Here is an 18,428-nt window from a genome sequence, read left to right on the forward strand (position 1 = left end):
AAAGAAGCCCTCTAAAGCACTCTGTGGGGCAATTTGGCTTGATAAATAATCAAAGCTTATCCTATCTCAAAGAAAATGTGAGCTTATTCAAAGTTATTCCTTTCTAACCCTAACTCATTCTATTGTGTTGATATTCTAACTATTCAAACATGATTTTGTAGGAAAAAAATGAAAATCATATATAGGTTCATACCTTAAAAAGCATGTAATAGATCACATCCATGTCCCTTTTTCTTCTGCTCTTGAAATCATTAAATGAAACAGTACTTCCCATGGTGTTGGACATGGCATAATCTAATATTTGTCTGCTTGGATAGTTTCCTGATATTTGTTACCAATACAGGGCAGCTGTTCAATCAGATAAACTGGATTAAAATGTTTAATATGCATGAATGAAAACTTTTTCAAAGGAATGGGAAGATGAAAGGTACAACTTGGAAAACATTTGTAAAGGTAGATTTATAGAAAGTATGCTTAATGTTCATGTTTCCAAGATTATGGTTTTATCTATAGAAGATATTTCTTTTTATTTATTTTATAATTACATTATAAAATGTTAAAAAAGAATATGGAAGTTTTGTTACTGACATGCAGTGTTCTCCCAAGTATGTCTGAGGAAAGCAAGTTTTATTGGACATCTGAGATGTCCTAAAGTATAAAAAGTCACTTTCCTCACTTTAGAGAGTACTACTGGTGACAAACATTTTTTCCTGTAAATATTTCACCTTTCATCTATGAGCCAAACGACTCATCTCCTCCCTATGAATTTCTCATCTTTGTTATTTACTAGGGAGAAGGCAATGGAACCCCACTCCAGTACTCTTTCCTGGAGAATCCTGTGGATGGAGGAGCCTGGTGGGCTGCAGTCCATGGGGTCGCACAGAGTCGGACACAACTGAGCGACTTCACTTTCACTTTTCACTTTCATGCTTCGGAGAAGGAAATGGCAACCCACTCCAGCATTCTTGCCTGGAGAATCCCAGGGATGGTGGAGCCTGGTGGGCTGCCGTCTATGGGGTCGCACAGAGTTGGACACGACTGAAGTGACTTAGCAGCAGCAGCAATAGCAAGAACTTGAGCAAATAATTTAATTTCAGGACCTCAGATTAAGAAACATGAACAATGTCCATTAGTGATTTTCAAAATATGGGTCCTTACCATATTACTGGGTCATAACAAATATTTTTATAAAATAAAATGGAATTTATTCAATTTGAATAGAAAATATAGAGGACTTGCATTCCTGCTAAGTTACTTCAGTTCAGTTCAGTTCAGTCGCTCAGTTGTGTCTGACTCTTTGCGACCCCATGAATTGCAGCATGCCAGGCCTCCCTGTCCATCACCAACTCCAGGAGTTCACCCAGACTCACATCCATCGAGTCAGTGATGCCATCCAGCCATCTCATCCTCTGTCGTCCCCTTCTCCTCCTGCCCCCAATCCCTCCCAGCATCAGAGTCTTTTCCAATAAGTCAACTCTTCGCATGAGGTGGCCAAAGTACTGGAGTTTCAGCTTTAGTATCATTCCTTCCAAAGAAATCCCAGGGCTGATCTCCTTCAGAATGGACTGGTTGGATCTCCTTGCAGTCCAAGGGGCTCTCAAGAGTCTTCTCCAACACCACAGTTCAAAAGCATCAATTCTTTGGTGCTCAGCCTTCTTCACAGTTCAACTCTCACATCCATACATGACCACAGGGAAAACCATAGCCTTGACTAGACGAAGTTACTTCAGCCGTGTCCAACTCATTGTGACCCTATGGACTGTGGCCTGCCAAGCTCCTCTGTCCATGGGATTCTCCAGGCAGGAATACTGGAGTGGATTGTCATGCCCTCCTTCAGGGGATCTTCCCGATCTAGGTATCAAACCAGCGTCTCTTTTGTCTCCTGCATTGGCAGGCGGGTTCTTAACCACTGAGCCACCTGGGAAGCCCCAATATATGACAAGACACATTAAAAAGCTAGTGTGCAAATGCTGTTTCAGTTTTAAATATCTATATGCATACTGTGTGATGTAAAATGTATTCCTTAATGTAAGATCCAGGCAAAAATGTTTGACATATGGTTTCCAAAAGAATCACAAGTTCCTTATAAATCTAAAATGAAATTATTCTAGTTTACAGCTCAAGAACTCTACTGATTTCTTTTAACCTCATGTCACATAGTTTATTGACTGACAGACAACAGTAGCTGGCTACAAGGGCATTTAGTTAAAGGGAGTGGAAAATATTTATCCCTCAATTAGATGTTCTTATCAGTTCAGTTGCTCAGTCATGTTCGACTTTTTGTGACTTGCATGGACTGCAACACGCCAGGCTTCCCTGTCCATCACCAACTCCCGGAGCTTGCTCAAACTCATGTCCATCAAGTCGGTGATGCCATCCAACCATTTCATCTTCAGTCATCCCCTTCTCCTCCTGCCTTCAATCTTTCCCAGCATCAGGGTTTTGTTATACCCACTGTACGTCATTCAAAGACAACTCTTTGGGCTTTCATGCCCTCTGGGTAAATGCCAGACCCAAAGCAGATAGGAATTTGACATGTTTGAGAAATAGAAATAGATGAAAATGGTTGGGATCTACTGAAAAGAGAATAGTAAGATATGAAGGAAGAGATGTAGGAGGGAGCTGCATTGAGTAAAACCCTGTAAACCATGGTAAAGTGTTTATAGAGTATATTTTTGTTGCTGGCAGGGAGCCATTTGAAAACGGTAAGCAAAGGACTTTTTGTGTTTTTGTTTGTTTGTTTGTTTGTTTTTCTTTTAAAAGACCAGGAGGACTACTGCATAGAAAATAGATTTATACAGCAAGAATGAAGCTAAGGAGGTTAGGAGACTATGACACTCATTCAGGTGAGAGATGATCTTAGCATCAATTAAGGTAGTAACGGTGGAGACAAAAAACAAAAAATAGATGGATTTGGAAAAACACAATACAGGATCTGCTAACAGATTTGATATAAAGGGTTGCTAGAATTTTAGTTTGTGACACCGGGTGGATGTTTCACCAATTCTGATGGGGGCCATGATGGCAGGAACACAGACTTCTGTTTGGGAGATGTTAAATTTGAGATACATACTAGTTATCTAAGTGGATATGTCAAGAAAGTAGAATTGGGTTTTGGGGCAGAAGTAAGGACTGCTGGATTTGTACATTTGGGCATCAGTATATAGATACTATTTATAGCCACAGGACTGTTACTTCCCTGAGTGTCATGCAGTATCTCTTAATTTTGATAACAAGTAGATATTTTCTTTTTATATTGATGAGTAGCCTCTCTTTATATCTGAGCAACTCTCATATTCAAAAATACATACATTGAAAGTCAAGCAGCTACTAAATGATGGAGCCTGGAATTTCTTAATTTTTCAAATGAAGCCTTTTTTAAAAGGTCTGGTCTGCAGAGAGTGAATCTCATTCAGAATTTAAACGAAGTTTATAAATTTAGTAGTCTTTTCTATCCTTTTGCAATTTCCCTTGAGCTGGTGCCAGTGACAGGTGTTTTTTTTTTTTTTTAACTCTATTCCTTTGGCATATGGGATAGGACTCTGTTTTCCTTTTTTCTCATATCTTGACTGTTTCTTCTTCACTGGCCTTCAATTATATCTTTCATGCAGAGATTTCTAGCCTTCTTTCTTCTCTACATATTTCTCCTTTACATTTTTATGTTTTCATTGGTTCAAATACTAAACATACGCTTATCTCATAAGTGTTAGTCACTTAGTCGTGTCTGACTCTTCGCGACCCCACGGACTGTTGCCTGCCAGTCTCCTCTGTCCATGGGCTTCTCCAGGCGAGAATACTGTAGTGGGTTGCTATTCCCTTCTCCAGGGGATCTTCCTGACCCAGGGATGCAACCCGGGTCTCTTGCATTGCACGCAAACTCTTTAACGGTCTGAGTCACCAGGGAAGCCCAAATATACGCTTATGACCCTCAATTATTTTGCTTCCAATGCAGACATTTCCCCCCCCCCCTAGCTCCAGGTTCCAAGGTTTCCTGAAATCAATTAGCCTGGAGGTTCCCCCATGCGATTAAAGAGAAGGAGCGAAGTGCAGGGGCTGTGAAGGTCTCATTTGATTTGTATATTCATTCATATTTCCTTATAATCATTATATCGACTGCTTCTATGGAGTTTCAAAACTAGAGTGGCAAGCAGACAGTGACGCACGGGGAGCGTTAACTAAGGGTTTAGCGCGGCACGATGCCCTTCGTGTGAACATTAAGTCCTCGGCCATAGGGGCATAATGTACAAACACAGAACCCTGCTTAGTTCCTCAAACAGATTTAAAGAACATTTTTTGAAGTGTATCAGTTTTGCCGAACATTAAAAAAGAAATCGAAGGCAAATCCCTTCACTGAAGGAGTAAAGTTGGGCACAGATGAGAGATTCGAGCAGAATGCTGCACTGCAGCAGGTCATGAAGAGAATAAGTTACTGATTAGGGAGTGAGCAGAGAATGAAGCACCCATGTAGAAAAAAATGAAAAACCGGAGATGGCATACATAAAAAACAAAAACCAAGAAAACAACCCAGCTTTTGTTAAGTCATGGTAAAACACACACCTCAAGCCAAGCCGGCTCCAGCGGCTCCGCCGAGGTGTCCTCACAGTCCCAGCGCGCCGCGCGCCGCCCAGCTCGCTCCGCCCAGTTCCCCGACTGCCCTTAGTTAGAGCCGCGTGCACGTGCGCAACGGATCCCGCCCCCTTCGCTCCCTCGGCCAATGAGAACTGGTGTCGTAATTCGCCACTGCTTGGTATCGTGTCGCGTGACCACGTCTCCCCGCCCCCTCACCCAGCCACCTCCAGGTTCTGAGAAGATGGCGAAGGTGTCAGAGCTGTACGATGTCACTTGGGAAGGTAACTGCGGGCGGGGTGGCCGCGGAGAGACCGAAAGCCGCAGGAAGCGGTTCGGGAGTACCTGCTGCCCTCGGAGACCTGGATTCTCCGATCTCTCTTCGGCTCTAGTCCGGCCGAGCTGAGGTGATAGCTGAGGTAGTTGGCTGAGGTGGAGGTGGAGGCTGACCCCTTCCTTGGTTCGGCCTCTGACTGGAGTCTGCGGTGGTCCTCACCGCTTGGGTCGGTAGACTGACTGACCAACCGGCCTACTACTGCGCCCACCCAGCGGCCAAGGGCAGCTTCCTCTACAAGGCAACCGGGATCTGCGGCTGTCACACTTTTCCTGTGGCTGCTGGGCGGCGCGGAGGAGGCGGGATAGCTGCCCGCTGAAGCGTCTTTACAGCCGAGAAATCCAGGGCCTGTAAAGGTCCTTCAAATACTCTGTAAGGGGTAGCAACTCTGTGTAGTAAAGTGTTTGGAAAACCCGTAAACATATCTGATTCTTTCCCCTGCCAGTTTACATTCCCTTCTCTCTTCAAAACTGGGTTTCTGATTTCCCCCCTTTTAAAGTGATCCCCTGTCCCACTCCCCTCAAGACGAATTTACACACACGACCCAACTTGCTTCTTATTCCCTGCCAGTAATTCCTTTTCTGAAGGTGAAATAAGTTCTCGTTTAATGAGGTGGAGTTTGTGTTTAAATTTGGAAGCAAACTTTGAACCAATTCTGAAAGAGATTTTCCCTTAAAATCTTGAGTGGGAGGCGTGCATGCTTAAGAAAAGAACCTTGAGTTTCTCTAAGGCATGGAATTTGTGTAATTGAAGTTTATATATCCAGCGTTTTACAGTAGACTTCAGTAGCTTGTTTGTTGGGATATTTAAATGATGTTATTTATTTAAAATATTTTATTAACACCTAATGACACGTGGCCTGAGAGTTGTATTGGTTGTTCAGTGTCTAGTAAATCTCTCCAATATTGAAAGTTGTGAACAATAATGTTAAATGGCAAAATTCCTTTATTCTGGAACTAATTCAGTGATTTATTATTGGTTTTGTGGCCTCTAGCATACTGTGAACCACCGTGTTCCTACCTGTACTGGGCAATCTATTAAAGTATTATGTTCTTAGTGCTAGATCTTGACGATACCAAATTAAGTAACACACAGTCCCTACCTTTAGGGACCTCATAATCTGATGGAGAAAGATAGACTTGTAAAAACGTAGTTTAAAAAGGCTGTGTCAGGATATATTCTTTTCAGTAGCTATGTGGCTATTATTTTTAATGCTTTTAAAAAATGTTTCAAATAGTTCATGGTTTTTTTGAAAGTGCTATTTTGAAGGTATGTTCAACATAAATTTCTTAGATGATAATATCATGTGTAGACGCATAGGAAACGAGTAGATGCAATCGAGATGATTTAACTGAGTAGCTTAGACCTTACACTCTGGATATTGTAAAGATGAGTGACATAATTACTTAGATGAGTAAATAATTACTTCACAGGTTTGTTGAGGAACAAAAGGGAAAAAATATGTTGAAGTGCTTTTAAACTATTAAATAACATATAAAAAAAATGATCTGGCTCCTGCCTGTGTCTCCAGCTTTATCTTAAGCTACTCTCCCAGTTCCCTGGTAGCTTGGACGGTAAAGTGTCTGCCTACAATGCAGGAGACCCGGGTTTGATCCCTGGGTCAGGAAGATCCCCTGCAGACGAAATGGCACCCCACTCCAGTATTCATGCCTGGAAAATCCCATGGACCGAGGAGCCTGGTGGGCTACAGTCCATGGGGTCGCAAAGAGCCGGACAAGACTGAGCGACTTCATTTCACTTCACTTCACTTCACTCTCCCCTGTTACTCTTTGATCTGGCCATGCTGGTTTTTGTTGAATTCCCTATGTGCCATGCTCCTCTTGTCTTAAGACTGGACATAAGCTATTCCTTCTGATGAAAGTGTTCTTACCTCCTTCTTCTAGTCTTATACTCTACCTATTATACTCTATCTGATTTCTTAGAATTCTGCTCAAAAGTCACATTCATACTTCAGACAGCCTTCCCGCCCCCACTCCCCATCCCCTCCCATTCCTATCCCCACACCAAAGTTTAAAAGAAAAAGACAACAAAAAAGCAACAAAATTTACCCTTGGTCTTTTAACTATGTATCCTCATACTATTGAAATACTTACCCAATTGTGTTACATTTAAAAATTTTGTCTCTCCTAGAATGAAGAGAAGGCCCAGGCCTTTCTTGTTCTAGAGGGTGACATACTGGAGGAACTCAGTAATCTGTTGACTAAATGAATTATTAGTAGGATTAAAAATGAACATTAGGGACTTCCCTGGTGGTCCAGTGGCTAAGACTCTGTGATCCCAATGCCATGGATCCAGATTTGATCTCTGATCAGGGAACTGTTGATGAGCTTCATCTAAGGGTGAGCATGCTGCGTCTAAAGATTCCACAAGCCACGACCAAAAGAAAAAAAAAGCCCCAAAGATCCTGCATACCCAACTTAAAAAAAAAGAAGATTCTGCATGATGCAACTAACCTGGTGTGGCTAAATTATATATATACACATACATATATATAAGAATGTTAACAAATCATCACAAAGAAAGACTATAAGTCATTTTTTTAGTGTTGGAATGATTTTTTTAGTATCTTAGACAACTCACTTAACAGTATTCCGTTTGCTCATTTATAATTAATGAGTAGAATTAAAATTGTATTTTAGGGCACTTATAGGAAAAGAATATTATAGATTTTTCTTTCAGAGACTTAGGGTAACAAGAGGGTGATGGGAGGACCCTCAGGGATAGTTTTTTGTTTCAATTTTTTGCAGGAGGGAGTGTCAGTTGACCTGTGTCTTTTAAGAATTCCATTGAATACCATCATTAATTTAAGTAATGGAAATTGTTAGTTCAAAGACTAGTGTGATTCTTGTAATAGGAAAATTTATCACATATTTATAAAAGACATACTAAAACTCTTAGTCTTTATTGGGCTCTGTAAAAAAAGTAGGTATATGGTTTATTTATTCAGCCAGTTGAAAGTTACTGATGTTTATTATTAAATATATAGAGGAATTTGCAGGTGGGAAAGAGAGTTGAAGGCGGGTGTAGTCAAGTCAGGTCTCTTGAGAATAGGGGGTTTGGGCAGAGTATGGGTAGGATGCCTAGCACAAAGCCTGGCCTATAATTGGCATTGAATGAGTATTTGAAAAAATAATTTATTGAAAATGAGTGGATTTTAGTTGTATATTCTCACTGTCTCTACTTCTCTTTATTCAGTCAAACAACCACAAATTGGTTTCAGTACTCTATTAGTTCAGTAAAATTTCTAGAGAGATCTAATGCCCAGTCTAATGTATCTGTTTTGTACATCTATTACATTTGTCATTGCAGATCATTCCCTCTGAAAAATTCTTTTGTTGGTTTCTTAATAGCATTAGGCTCTCTTATTATTTTTCAGAACTTTGCTGCATTCTCTACATTCGTTTGCTCCTTAATTTTTGATGTCCTCAGTGGTCCTTTCCTTAGCCCTCTTATTAATCTGTTATTGGTGATGATGAATCCTGAGTTCAATAGACTCCTGACTGATGCAGACATAGATGTTATGTGGTCTGTGAATGTCCTGAAATTATATGCAAAATTGAATGTGTGTGTGTGTGTGTGTGTGTTTTCTCTTTATTTATTTTTTTTAAATGTATTTGTTTTTAATTGAAGGATTGGTTTCTACCAGATATCAACGTGAAACAGCCATAGGTTTACCCATGGCCCCTCCCACTTGAACATCCCTAAGTGTGTTTTTAAACATGTACATATTTCTGGAAAAAGTTGGTTCAGAGGTTTCATCAGCTTCAAAGAGCTTGAAAAAGATTTAATGTCTTCTGTGGGTAATCATCTACACCTAGCTCTAATTACTGTATTAGTCTATATGCTAAATGACATATTAAACATATATTTCAGTACTTTGCACCAGGCACTGTTCCCATTATGCAGCATTCTTAACTTGTAAAAAAAGCAATAGAATACAAAGGTTAAACTAAACAGAACAGATCAAATATGGAGTCAGGTTTGTTCTTCCCTATTTTACCCTGCTCTCTTAATTTTTCCTCTTCCGGTGACTGAAGCTTCAGATTTTTTTTTTTTTTTTAGGGTCTCTAGGAGAAGTCTTTGACAGAGAAACATGTTCCCCACCCCTGTAATGGGTTACATAAATGAAGAATTAACCTGAGCTCCATTTTGCAATGTCCTGTAGAAACTGCTTTCCTTTCCTTTGCCCTCTCCCCTAATCTAGGTGTGTTGGGCAATTTCCCAGTCCCTTAGCACATTCAGTCATTCAGTTCAGTCGCTCAGTTGTGTCCGACTCTTTGCGACCCCATGAATCGCAGCACACCAGGCCTTCCTGTCCATCACAAACTCCCGGAGTTCACTCAAACTCATGTCCATCATGTCGGTGATGCCGTCCAACCATCTCATCTTCTGTCGTCCCCATTTCCTCCTGCCTTCAATCTTTTGAAGCATCAGGGTCTTTTCAAATGAATGGGTTCTTTGCGTCAGGTGGCCAAAGTATTGGAGTTTTAGCTTCAGCATCAGTCCTTCCAATGAATGTACAGGACTGATTTCCTTTAGAATGGATTGGTTGGATCTCCTTGCAGTGCAAGGGACTCTCAAGAGTCTTCTCCAAAATCACAGTTCAAAAGCATCAATTCTTTGGCCCTCAGCTTTCTTTATAGTCCAACTCTCACATCCATACATGACTACTGGAAAAACCATAGCCTTGACTAGAGGGACCTTTGTTGGCAAAGTAATGTCTCCGCTTGTTAATAAGACCATTTTTTTGTAAATTCAGGTAGGGTCTATTATTATCTTATGATTATTTTTGTTTTCTTTTGTAGACTTTGAACTGTACATATAAAAGTAGTGAAAATCCCACGTGCTTCTCTTTTATTTATTCTCTAGAAGAATAGCATATTGTTATTGATAATTTAACTCATGTATTCAGTAACATTCAATAACAACTCAAATCAGCTATTTAAAACTATACAACGTGTGTCAGTAGAAGGAAGAAGGTAACTTTATATGAATATGTAAGATTTTTCAGAGGTAAGAGTAGAAAGCATGTATGTACCTGGTGAATTGGACAGTTCCTTCTACCTTGACTATATAAAAAAGGGATCTTTTTTTCTGATTAGGTACTCTCCCACCCCCAGTTATAATTTCTGCTTTTATCAAAATGCTGTTCTTTGAAATTCCAGAGTTCCCTATCGTAATATAACATGCAAAGTTGTTCTCTCAACTTTCGTTGTTTGCTAGTGCCTTTGACCTTACTTTACATTATTCGTTTTATTCTTTATATATAAGCAAAAATTTCCTTTGTCTTAATTTTTCTGTGTTGATTTCCTTATGTAATTGTGTATTTTGTATGTTATATGGACTGTTGTAGTAATGTTTTAAGGGAGTTTTGTGATAAATGTTCCTTCAGTGCTGATAGCCTAATATGATACCCTTATTATGAAAATTTTATATTCTTGAGTCAGTGGAGCACTTTGAATTTTTTGAGAGTTCAGTGTGTAATATTCAGTTTTCTGAAAAAATAATCCTTAGCTTTTGTCAAATTCCGAACATTGTAACCTCAAAAAATCATGATCCATAGTTGCCTGAAGGGATAGAGGATCTTTGTAGCAGATCAATGCCATATAGTAAAGATAGCTGTAATATCAGTTGCATTTTCAATCTTCTAAAGGATCTGTTGCTCTTGTTAAATTGATTTTCCACTTTATGAAATTTGAGACACCACAGATTTTACATTAGTGTGAGTGTATTTTCTTTACACAAGGTGAAAGTTGATTTCATCTTGTCAATTGGTTTGACATTAATCAAATATTTGTATATATAATTGCAAGCTTATTTTTTTCAGAAATGAGAGATAAAATGAGAAAATGGAGAGAAGAAAACTCACGAAATAGTGAGCAAATTGTGGAAGTTGGAGAGGAATTAATTAGTGAATATGCTTCTAAGCTTGGAGATGATAGTAAGTTTTTAAATCTATTATGTTCATGCTCAGCACATGTTTCATTTACAGTTTAGTTTTTTTTAATCCTGTCATTATGATTTTTCTGCTCTTAATATCAATCCATGATTTATTAATGTTTAAAATACTTCTCAGGAAGTCTGAATGATAACTTTTATTTTTAGAGGGACTTATAATTATTGGTAGTAGTGAAGCTATTAAATAGGCATTTTTGTTTTAAAGCTCACAAGGCTGTAGTCCTGGGCAGATCAAAAATGTATTTCATAATGAATCTTTTAAAACAGGAAAGTTATTAAATAATTGACATTTTTTTTTAACCTGGTAAGATATTAAAATATTATGCATTGCTAAAAATTTCAGGATGCTTTTTCCTTAATTCCAGATGTAATATAATAAATCACTTTTCAGTTGTAAATAATGTTCTTTAAAATATCAGAAGCAAGAAAAATTCATTATATAATTTCTGTTGTGAGATTTTTATATTAAATTCAGTTTTTTCCTGTTTGTGTATTTAGTTTGGATCATATACGAACAGGTGATGATTGCAGCCCTCGACTATGGTCGGGATGACTTGGCATTGGTGAGTATATTTTATTTTATATTTAATTTCCTTCACAAAGTATGTATAAGCAGTACGTGGCTTGTAGTGAATGCTTTCTGTAGCTGTTTTTTAGTGCTAGTCTTGAGTTGGTAGGACGGATTAGGTACTTTGGGACACATTATGTTTTTATATCTTTTTAGCAATCCTGAAAAGTAGACATTTAGTATCCCAGTTTCACTGAAGAGGTTAAATTAGTTGGTGAAGGTAGTTTACTTAATAGGTGGTTTATACTATATTATAGAGTTAAACATATGGTTTAAAACAAATTTGTCTTTTGGGTTGTTAAATGGCTTATGTTGTACATAACATTAAATGTTGTTTTGATATTTTAAATGTATATCTTAAAATTATTAGAAAATCCTAACATGTACAGACGGAGAAGGCAATGGCACCCCACTCCAGTACTCTTCCCTGGAAAATCCCATGGACGGAGGAGCCTGGTAGGCTGCAGTCCATGGGGTCGCTAGAGTCGGACACAACTGAGCGACTTCACTTTCACTTTTCCCTTTTATGCATTGGAGAAGGATATGACAACCTACTCCAATGTTCTTGCCTGGAGAATCCCAGGAACAGGAAGTCTGGTGGGCTGCCATCTATGGGTCGCACAGAGTCAGACACGACTGAAGCGACTTAGTAGCAGCAGCAGCAACATGTACATAACATGACAGAAAATACTCATCAGATCAGATCAGATCAGTTGCTCAGTCGTGTCTGACTCTTTGCGACCCCATGAATCGCAGCACGCCAGGCCTCCCTGTCCATCACCAACTCCCGGAGTTCACTCAGACTCACGTCCATCGAGTCAGTGATGCCATCCAGCCATCTCATCCTCTGTCGTCCCCTTCTCCTCCTGCCCCCAATCCCTCCCAGCATCAGAGTCTTTTCCAATGAGTCAACTCCTCGCATGAGGTGGCCAAAGTACTGGAGTTTCAGCTTTGCATTCATTCCTTCCAAAGAAATCCCAGGGCTGATCTTCAGAATGGACTGGTTTGATCTCCTTGCAGTCCAAGGGATTCTCAAGAGTCTTCTCCAACACCACAGTTCAAAAGCATCAATTCTTTGGTGCTCAGCCTTCTTCACAGTCCAACTCTCACATCCATACATGACCACAGGAAAAACCATAGCCTTGACTAGATGAACCTTTGTTGGCAAAGTAATGTCTCTGCTTTTGAATATGCTATCTAGGTTGGTCATAACTTTCCTTCCAAGGAGTAAGCGTCTTTTAATTTCATGGCTGCAGTCACCATCTGCAGTGATTTTGGAGCCCCCAAAAATAAAGTCTGACACTGTTTCCACTGTTTCCCCATCTATTTCCCATGAAGCGATGGGACCAGATGCCATGATCTTCATTTTTTGAATGTTGAGCTTTAAGCCAACTTTTTCACTCTCCACTTTCACTTTCATCAAGAGGTTTTTTAGTTCCTCTTCCCTTTCTGCCATAAGGGTGGTGTCATCTGCCTATCTGAGGTGATTGATATTTCTCCCGGCAATCTTGATTCCAGCTTGTGCTTCTTCCAGTCCAGCATTTCTCATGATGTACTCTGCATATAAGTTAAATAAGTAGAGTGACAATATACAGCCTTGACGTACTCCTTTTCCTATTTGGAACCAGTCTGTTCCATGTCCAGTTCTAACTGTTGCTTGCTGACCTGCATACAGATTTCTCAAGAGGCAGATCAGGTGGTCTGGTATTCCCATCTCTTTCAGAATTTTCCACAGTTTATTGTGATGCACACAGTCAAAGGCTTTGGCATAGGCAATAAAGCAGAAATAGATGCTTTTCTGGAACTCTTTGGCTTTTTCCGTGATCCAGCGGATGTTGGCAGTTTGATCTCTGGTTCCTCTGCCTTTTCTAAAACCAGCTTGAACATCAGGAGGTTCACGGTTCACATATTGCTGAAGCCTGGCTTGGAGAATTTTGAGCATTACTTTACTAGCGTGTGAGATGAGTGCAATTGTGCGGTAGTTTGAGTGTTCTTTGGCATTACCTTTCTTTGGGATTGGAATGAAAACTGACCTTTTCCAGTCCTGTGGCCACTGCTTAGTTTTCCAAATTTGCTGGCATATTGTGTGTAGCACTTTCACATCATCATCTGTCAGGATTTGGAATAGCTCAACTGGAATTCCACGACCTCCACTAGCTTTGTTCGTAGTGATGCTTTCTAAGGCCCACTTGACATCACATTCCAGGATGTCTGGCTCTAGGTGAGTGATCACACCATCGTGATTATCTGGGTCGTGAAGATCTTTTTTGTACAATTCTTCTGTGTATTCTTGCCGTCTCTTCTTAATATCTTTTGCTTCTGTTAGGTCCATACCATTTCTGTCCTTTATCGAGCCCATCTTTGCATGAAATGTTCCTTTGGTATCTCTGATTTTCTTGAAGAGATCTCTAGTCTTTCCCATTCTGTTGTTTTCCTCTATTTCTTTGCATTGATCACTGAAGAAGGCTTTCTTGTCTCTTGCTATTCTTTGGAACTCTGCATTCAGATGTTTATATCTTTCCTTTTCTCCTTTGCTTTTCGCTTCTCTTCTTTTCACAGCTATTTGTAAGGCCTCCCCAGACAGCCATTTTGCTTTTTTGCATTTCTTTTCCATGGGGTATTTAAGTGAGGCCTAATGCATTATGAAAGTAAGTTGTAATTTAATTTTAATTAATTTTAAAGAAAAATAATAGCTATATTTTTAAATACTCATATGCTAGGCACTATTCTAGATGCTTTACATCATTTTTATTTTTATTTTGCATGCTTTATTTGATCTATATAATTATTTCTTAATTTGACTTGTTTCATAGTATCACTGTATTTATTGTATAAATCAGGAAGCAGTGGTTTCTGTTTTGTAATCCTGACCTCTTTAGTGCTCCTTCATGCTGCTTCCTCATAAGCCAAGAAGAAGTACAAAAAAACAATACCAGAGAGTAGAAATACCTGGATAACATATACAAGTCTAATTGGCATTGTCCTTTTCATTGTAATTTATGTTAGCAGTACATTTATTCTGGTGGAGTTGCCCATGATAAAAAATATTCCACAAAAGCTTTGTATTACCTTTAAAACCTATGAGACATAGTCTTTTGAATACCAAAGAGGTGGCAGCTTATTTTTTGCAGGAGATTTTGAAATTATTTTTTCTATAGCAAAATGCCATTTGATAAAGTAGGAGATTAAGTGAGTAGATAACTTTTTTTGTAACAGTATTTTTTTTAATGGTTCAGAATTTCAGCACAGTTAGCTTGACTGAACTAGTACTATGAGTTTTGCATGATATCAGAGAACTAACTAAACATCATTTTCAGTTTTAATTAACTTGAATATTTTTATTATAGAATTTACAGACACAGACTTTGAAGCTATACTGCCAAATAATATTAAAACTTATTTTCTTATGATTAATAATATGTTCATTAGTTAAATGCATTTTTAATCACATGTTTTGGGGCACTAGAAAGGATCATTTTTATCATCCTTAACATTTCTAAGACTCTTATAATACCTCATGCTCAATAAATATTTGATTATTTGTTTAGTTGAGTTGATGGGTGAATTATGAATATCTGCCGAAAGAAGATTGGTACTCCATTGATACTGTGTCTGTATTTTATGGCCTTAAATCAGGGCATGTATTCTGACAAGGTGATTGATTAATATATGATTTGAACAAGGCAAAATTAAAGTGTTAATAATTATTGATCGAGACTTCAGTGTACTACCAAAGAGCTTAATTTTTATCTAGAGACTGCTTATGCAGTAGTTAGGAAGAAAAGGCCAGTAAACTGTTGTAGTTAGTTAAGATGGGCTTGATTCATTATGGAAGCAGTTTTTAAGGAGGAGTGATATGATAGTATTCAAAGAGTTATTAGTGGATCCCATAATCTCATTTAGTTAAGAGTTTGACTAGTTTCTGAGAACTCACTGTTGTCCTCACTGTAAATTCACAGTTGTTCTTTCACTCCATTTTTCATTACTGATTAATTTCATTTATGTCATTAGATCTCAGTAATGAAATTATTTAAGAAGACACACTGAAGACTATGAAAGGCATTCCGTGTAGATCATTTAGTATATGTAGTGTAATTACTGTCCGTCAAGTCTTTTTATAATTTTTTTCTTTTTTAGTTTTGTCTTCAGGAGTTGAGAAGACAGTTCCCTGGAAGTCACAGAGTCAAGAGACTAACGGGCATGAGATTTGAAGCCATGGAGAGGTAACTGAATCTTACAAATAGTGTGATCCTGTTTTCAAATGGCAAACATGGGGTCTTAAATTTAGGTCCTCCTGCAGCAGTGGCAGCATCATTAATTATGCAAGATCTTTTGCTACTCAGCTTCAGAACAGTGTCAGAGTACTTCTCAGCATCAATCCTCCAAGTTATTACTCTTAGATAGAATTTGACATATGACTTGAATCCATTTATCATCTTTGGCCTCGTGGAATGGCATCGTGCTTTGGAGTAAGAACTGGCTTCATATCCTATTTCTAAGGATTTATTATCTATTGACCTGGAAAATTATTTAACTTCTTCAAGTTTTTTCAGTCTTATTCCTCTATAAAACAAGAATATTACCAGCTTGTCAGGGTTGTTTTGAGAATTAGTAATGATATATGTATAGTACCCTCACAGGCACTCAAAATATAGAAGTTATTATATATATATATATATTTTTTTTTTAATTGAGATATAATTTATATAGGGACTAAGACTAAGGGGAAAATATGCTCAGTCATGTTTGAATCTGGAGTGGGTTGCCATGCCCTTCTCCAGGGGATCTTCCCAACCCAGGGATGGAACACAGGTCTCCTGCATTGCAGGCAGATTCTTTACCTGCTGAGTCACCAGGGAAGCCCATAATTGATATATAACATTATATTAGTTTCAGGTGTATAGCATAATTATTTGATAAATGTGTATGTATATTGTGAAATGATTACCATAATGAGTTGAACATCCATCATCATAGTTATAAATTTTTATTTTCTTATAAGAATGTTTAAGATTTACTCTGTTAGCAACTTTTAATTATACAACACAGTATTGTTAGCTATAATAAACCATGTTGTATTATGTCCCAGACTTAATTTATTTTATAACTGGAAGTTTGTACCTTTTGACCACCTTCACCCGTTTCTCCCACTCCCCATCCCCTCCTCTGACAACCACTAATCTGTTCTATGTATCTATGAGTTCATGTTCTCTTTGATTCTATATGTAGGTGAGATCACACAGTATCTTTCTTGGTTTGACTTACTACACTTAGCGTAACGCCCTTAAGGTTCATCCAGGTTGTCTTAAATGGCAGAATTTCTTTCCTTTTTATGGCTAATATTATATTGTATTAATATATACAGTTAATCTTTGAACAGCATGGGTTTGAATCATGTGGATCCACTTAACACATAATTTTTTATTGATAGTAAATATTACAGTGCTGCACAGTCTGTAGTTGTTGAATCTGTATGTAGAATCTTGAATAAGGAAGGACCAAGTATATGGAGGGCCTATTCTAAGTTATATATATATATATATACGGAATTTCAACTTGATGTAGATTTGGTTTTTAAACCTACGTTTAAGTTATTATGTATTATTTATGGAATTTCAACTGTGATGTAGGCTTTCCTGATCTGTGTATTGTTCAAGGGTCAAACTTCTTTATCTATTTATCTGTTGATAAACACTTCTGTTATTTCCAAGCCTTGGCTAGTGTAAATAATGCTGCAGTGAACATGGGGCTTCAGATATCTTTTCAAGTTAGTGATTTTATTTCCTTTGAGTGAATACCCTAAATTGGAATTGACTTTAAAAAAATGGTAGTTCTATGTTAATTTTTTGAGGAACCTTTATACTGTTTTCCATAGTGACTGTGTCAATTTACATTCCATCTACAGTCCAGTTCCCTTTTTTCCACATCCTTGCCAAGACTTGGTGTGTTTTGTGTTTTTGATAATAGTCATTCTAACAGGTATGAGATGATATAACATTGTGGTTTTAATTTTCACTTCCCTGATTACTGATGTTGAGTACCTTTTCATGTATTTGTGTGTCTTCTTTAGGAAAATGTATATTCAATTCCTCTGCTCCTTTTTACTTAGATTGCTTTTTTATTTTTGCTGTTGAATTATATAAGTTCTTATAATATTTTGGCTATTAACATCTTATTAGATATGATTTGCAAATGTTTTCTCCCATTCCATAGGTTGCCTTTTCATTGTGTCAATGTTTTCCTTTGCTGTGCAGAAGCTTTTTAGTTTGATGTAGTCCCACTTGTTTATTTTTGCTTTTGTTGACTTTGCTTTTAGTGTAAAATTCAAAAAATCACCAATACTGATGTCAGGGAGCTTACTATTTATGTTTTCTTCTGGGGGTTTATGGTTTTGAATCTTCTGTTCAGCTCTTTAATCCAGTTTGAGTTTTTCTATGTGGTATAAAGACAGAGATCCAGTTTCACTCAGCTGTCTAGTTTTCCAACATCATTTATTGAAGAGAGTGTTTTTTTCCTATTGTATATTCTTAGCTCCTTTGTTGTAAACTAATTGACCATATATGTGTGGGCTCTCTGTTCTGTCCCATTGATCTATGTGTCTGTTTATGTCAGTACCATATTGTTTTGATTACTATAGTTTTGTAATATAGTCTGAAATCAGAGAGCTTGATCCCTTTATCTTTGTTTTTCTTGCTCATGATTGCTTTGGCTATTTGAGATCTTTTGTGATTCTATACAAATTTTAGGATTGTTTTGTTCTATTTCTTTGTGAAATGCCATTGGAATCTTAAGAATTGCACAGAATCTATAGATTTCTTTGGGTACTGTGGATATTTTACCAATATTTTTCCAGTTCTTGAGCATGAGATATCATCTCATTTATTTGTGTCTCATTTATTTGTATCAGTTTCTTTCATAAGTATCTTAAATTTGCAATATATAGGGCTTTCAATTCTGATTAAATTATTTCTAGGTATTTTA

General features: G+C 37.8%; 1 protein-coding gene and 1 long non-coding RNA gene across 2 annotated transcripts in view; one reads left to right on the forward strand and one right to left on the reverse strand.

Annotated features, from left to right (window-relative positions):
* The window catches only part of LOC112579144, a 130,655-nt gene extending 125,962 nt beyond the window's left edge, over positions 1–4,693 (reverse strand). Inside the window, exon 1 of the long non-coding RNA XR_003103581.2 lies at positions 4,558–4,693. This is a non-coding gene — a long non-coding RNA (uncharacterized LOC112579144). The remainder of the gene's footprint in view (positions 1–4,557) is intronic.
* Positions 4,694–4,696: 3 nt separating this feature from the next.
* Positions 4,697–18,428, forward strand: part of EMC2 (ER membrane protein complex subunit 2) — a 50,820-nt gene continuing 37,088 nt past the window's right edge. The window contains exons 1-4 of the mRNA XM_006075684.4: positions 4,697–4,850; positions 10,749–10,862; positions 11,378–11,442; positions 15,585–15,670. Of these exons, the coding sequence (XP_006075746.2) occupies positions 4,715–4,850; positions 10,749–10,862; positions 11,378–11,442; positions 15,585–15,670 (401 nt within the window). The 5' untranslated portion in view covers positions 4,697–4,714. The remainder of the gene's footprint in view (positions 4,851–10,748; positions 10,863–11,377; positions 11,443–15,584; positions 15,671–18,428) is intronic.

This window comes from Bubalus bubalis, chromosome 15 (genome assembly GCF_019923935.1).
Source record: "Bubalus bubalis isolate 160015118507 breed Murrah chromosome 15, NDDB_SH_1, whole genome shotgun sequence".
In the NCBI taxonomy this organism is placed as follows: domain Eukaryota; kingdom Metazoa; phylum Chordata; class Mammalia; order Artiodactyla; family Bovidae; genus Bubalus; species Bubalus bubalis.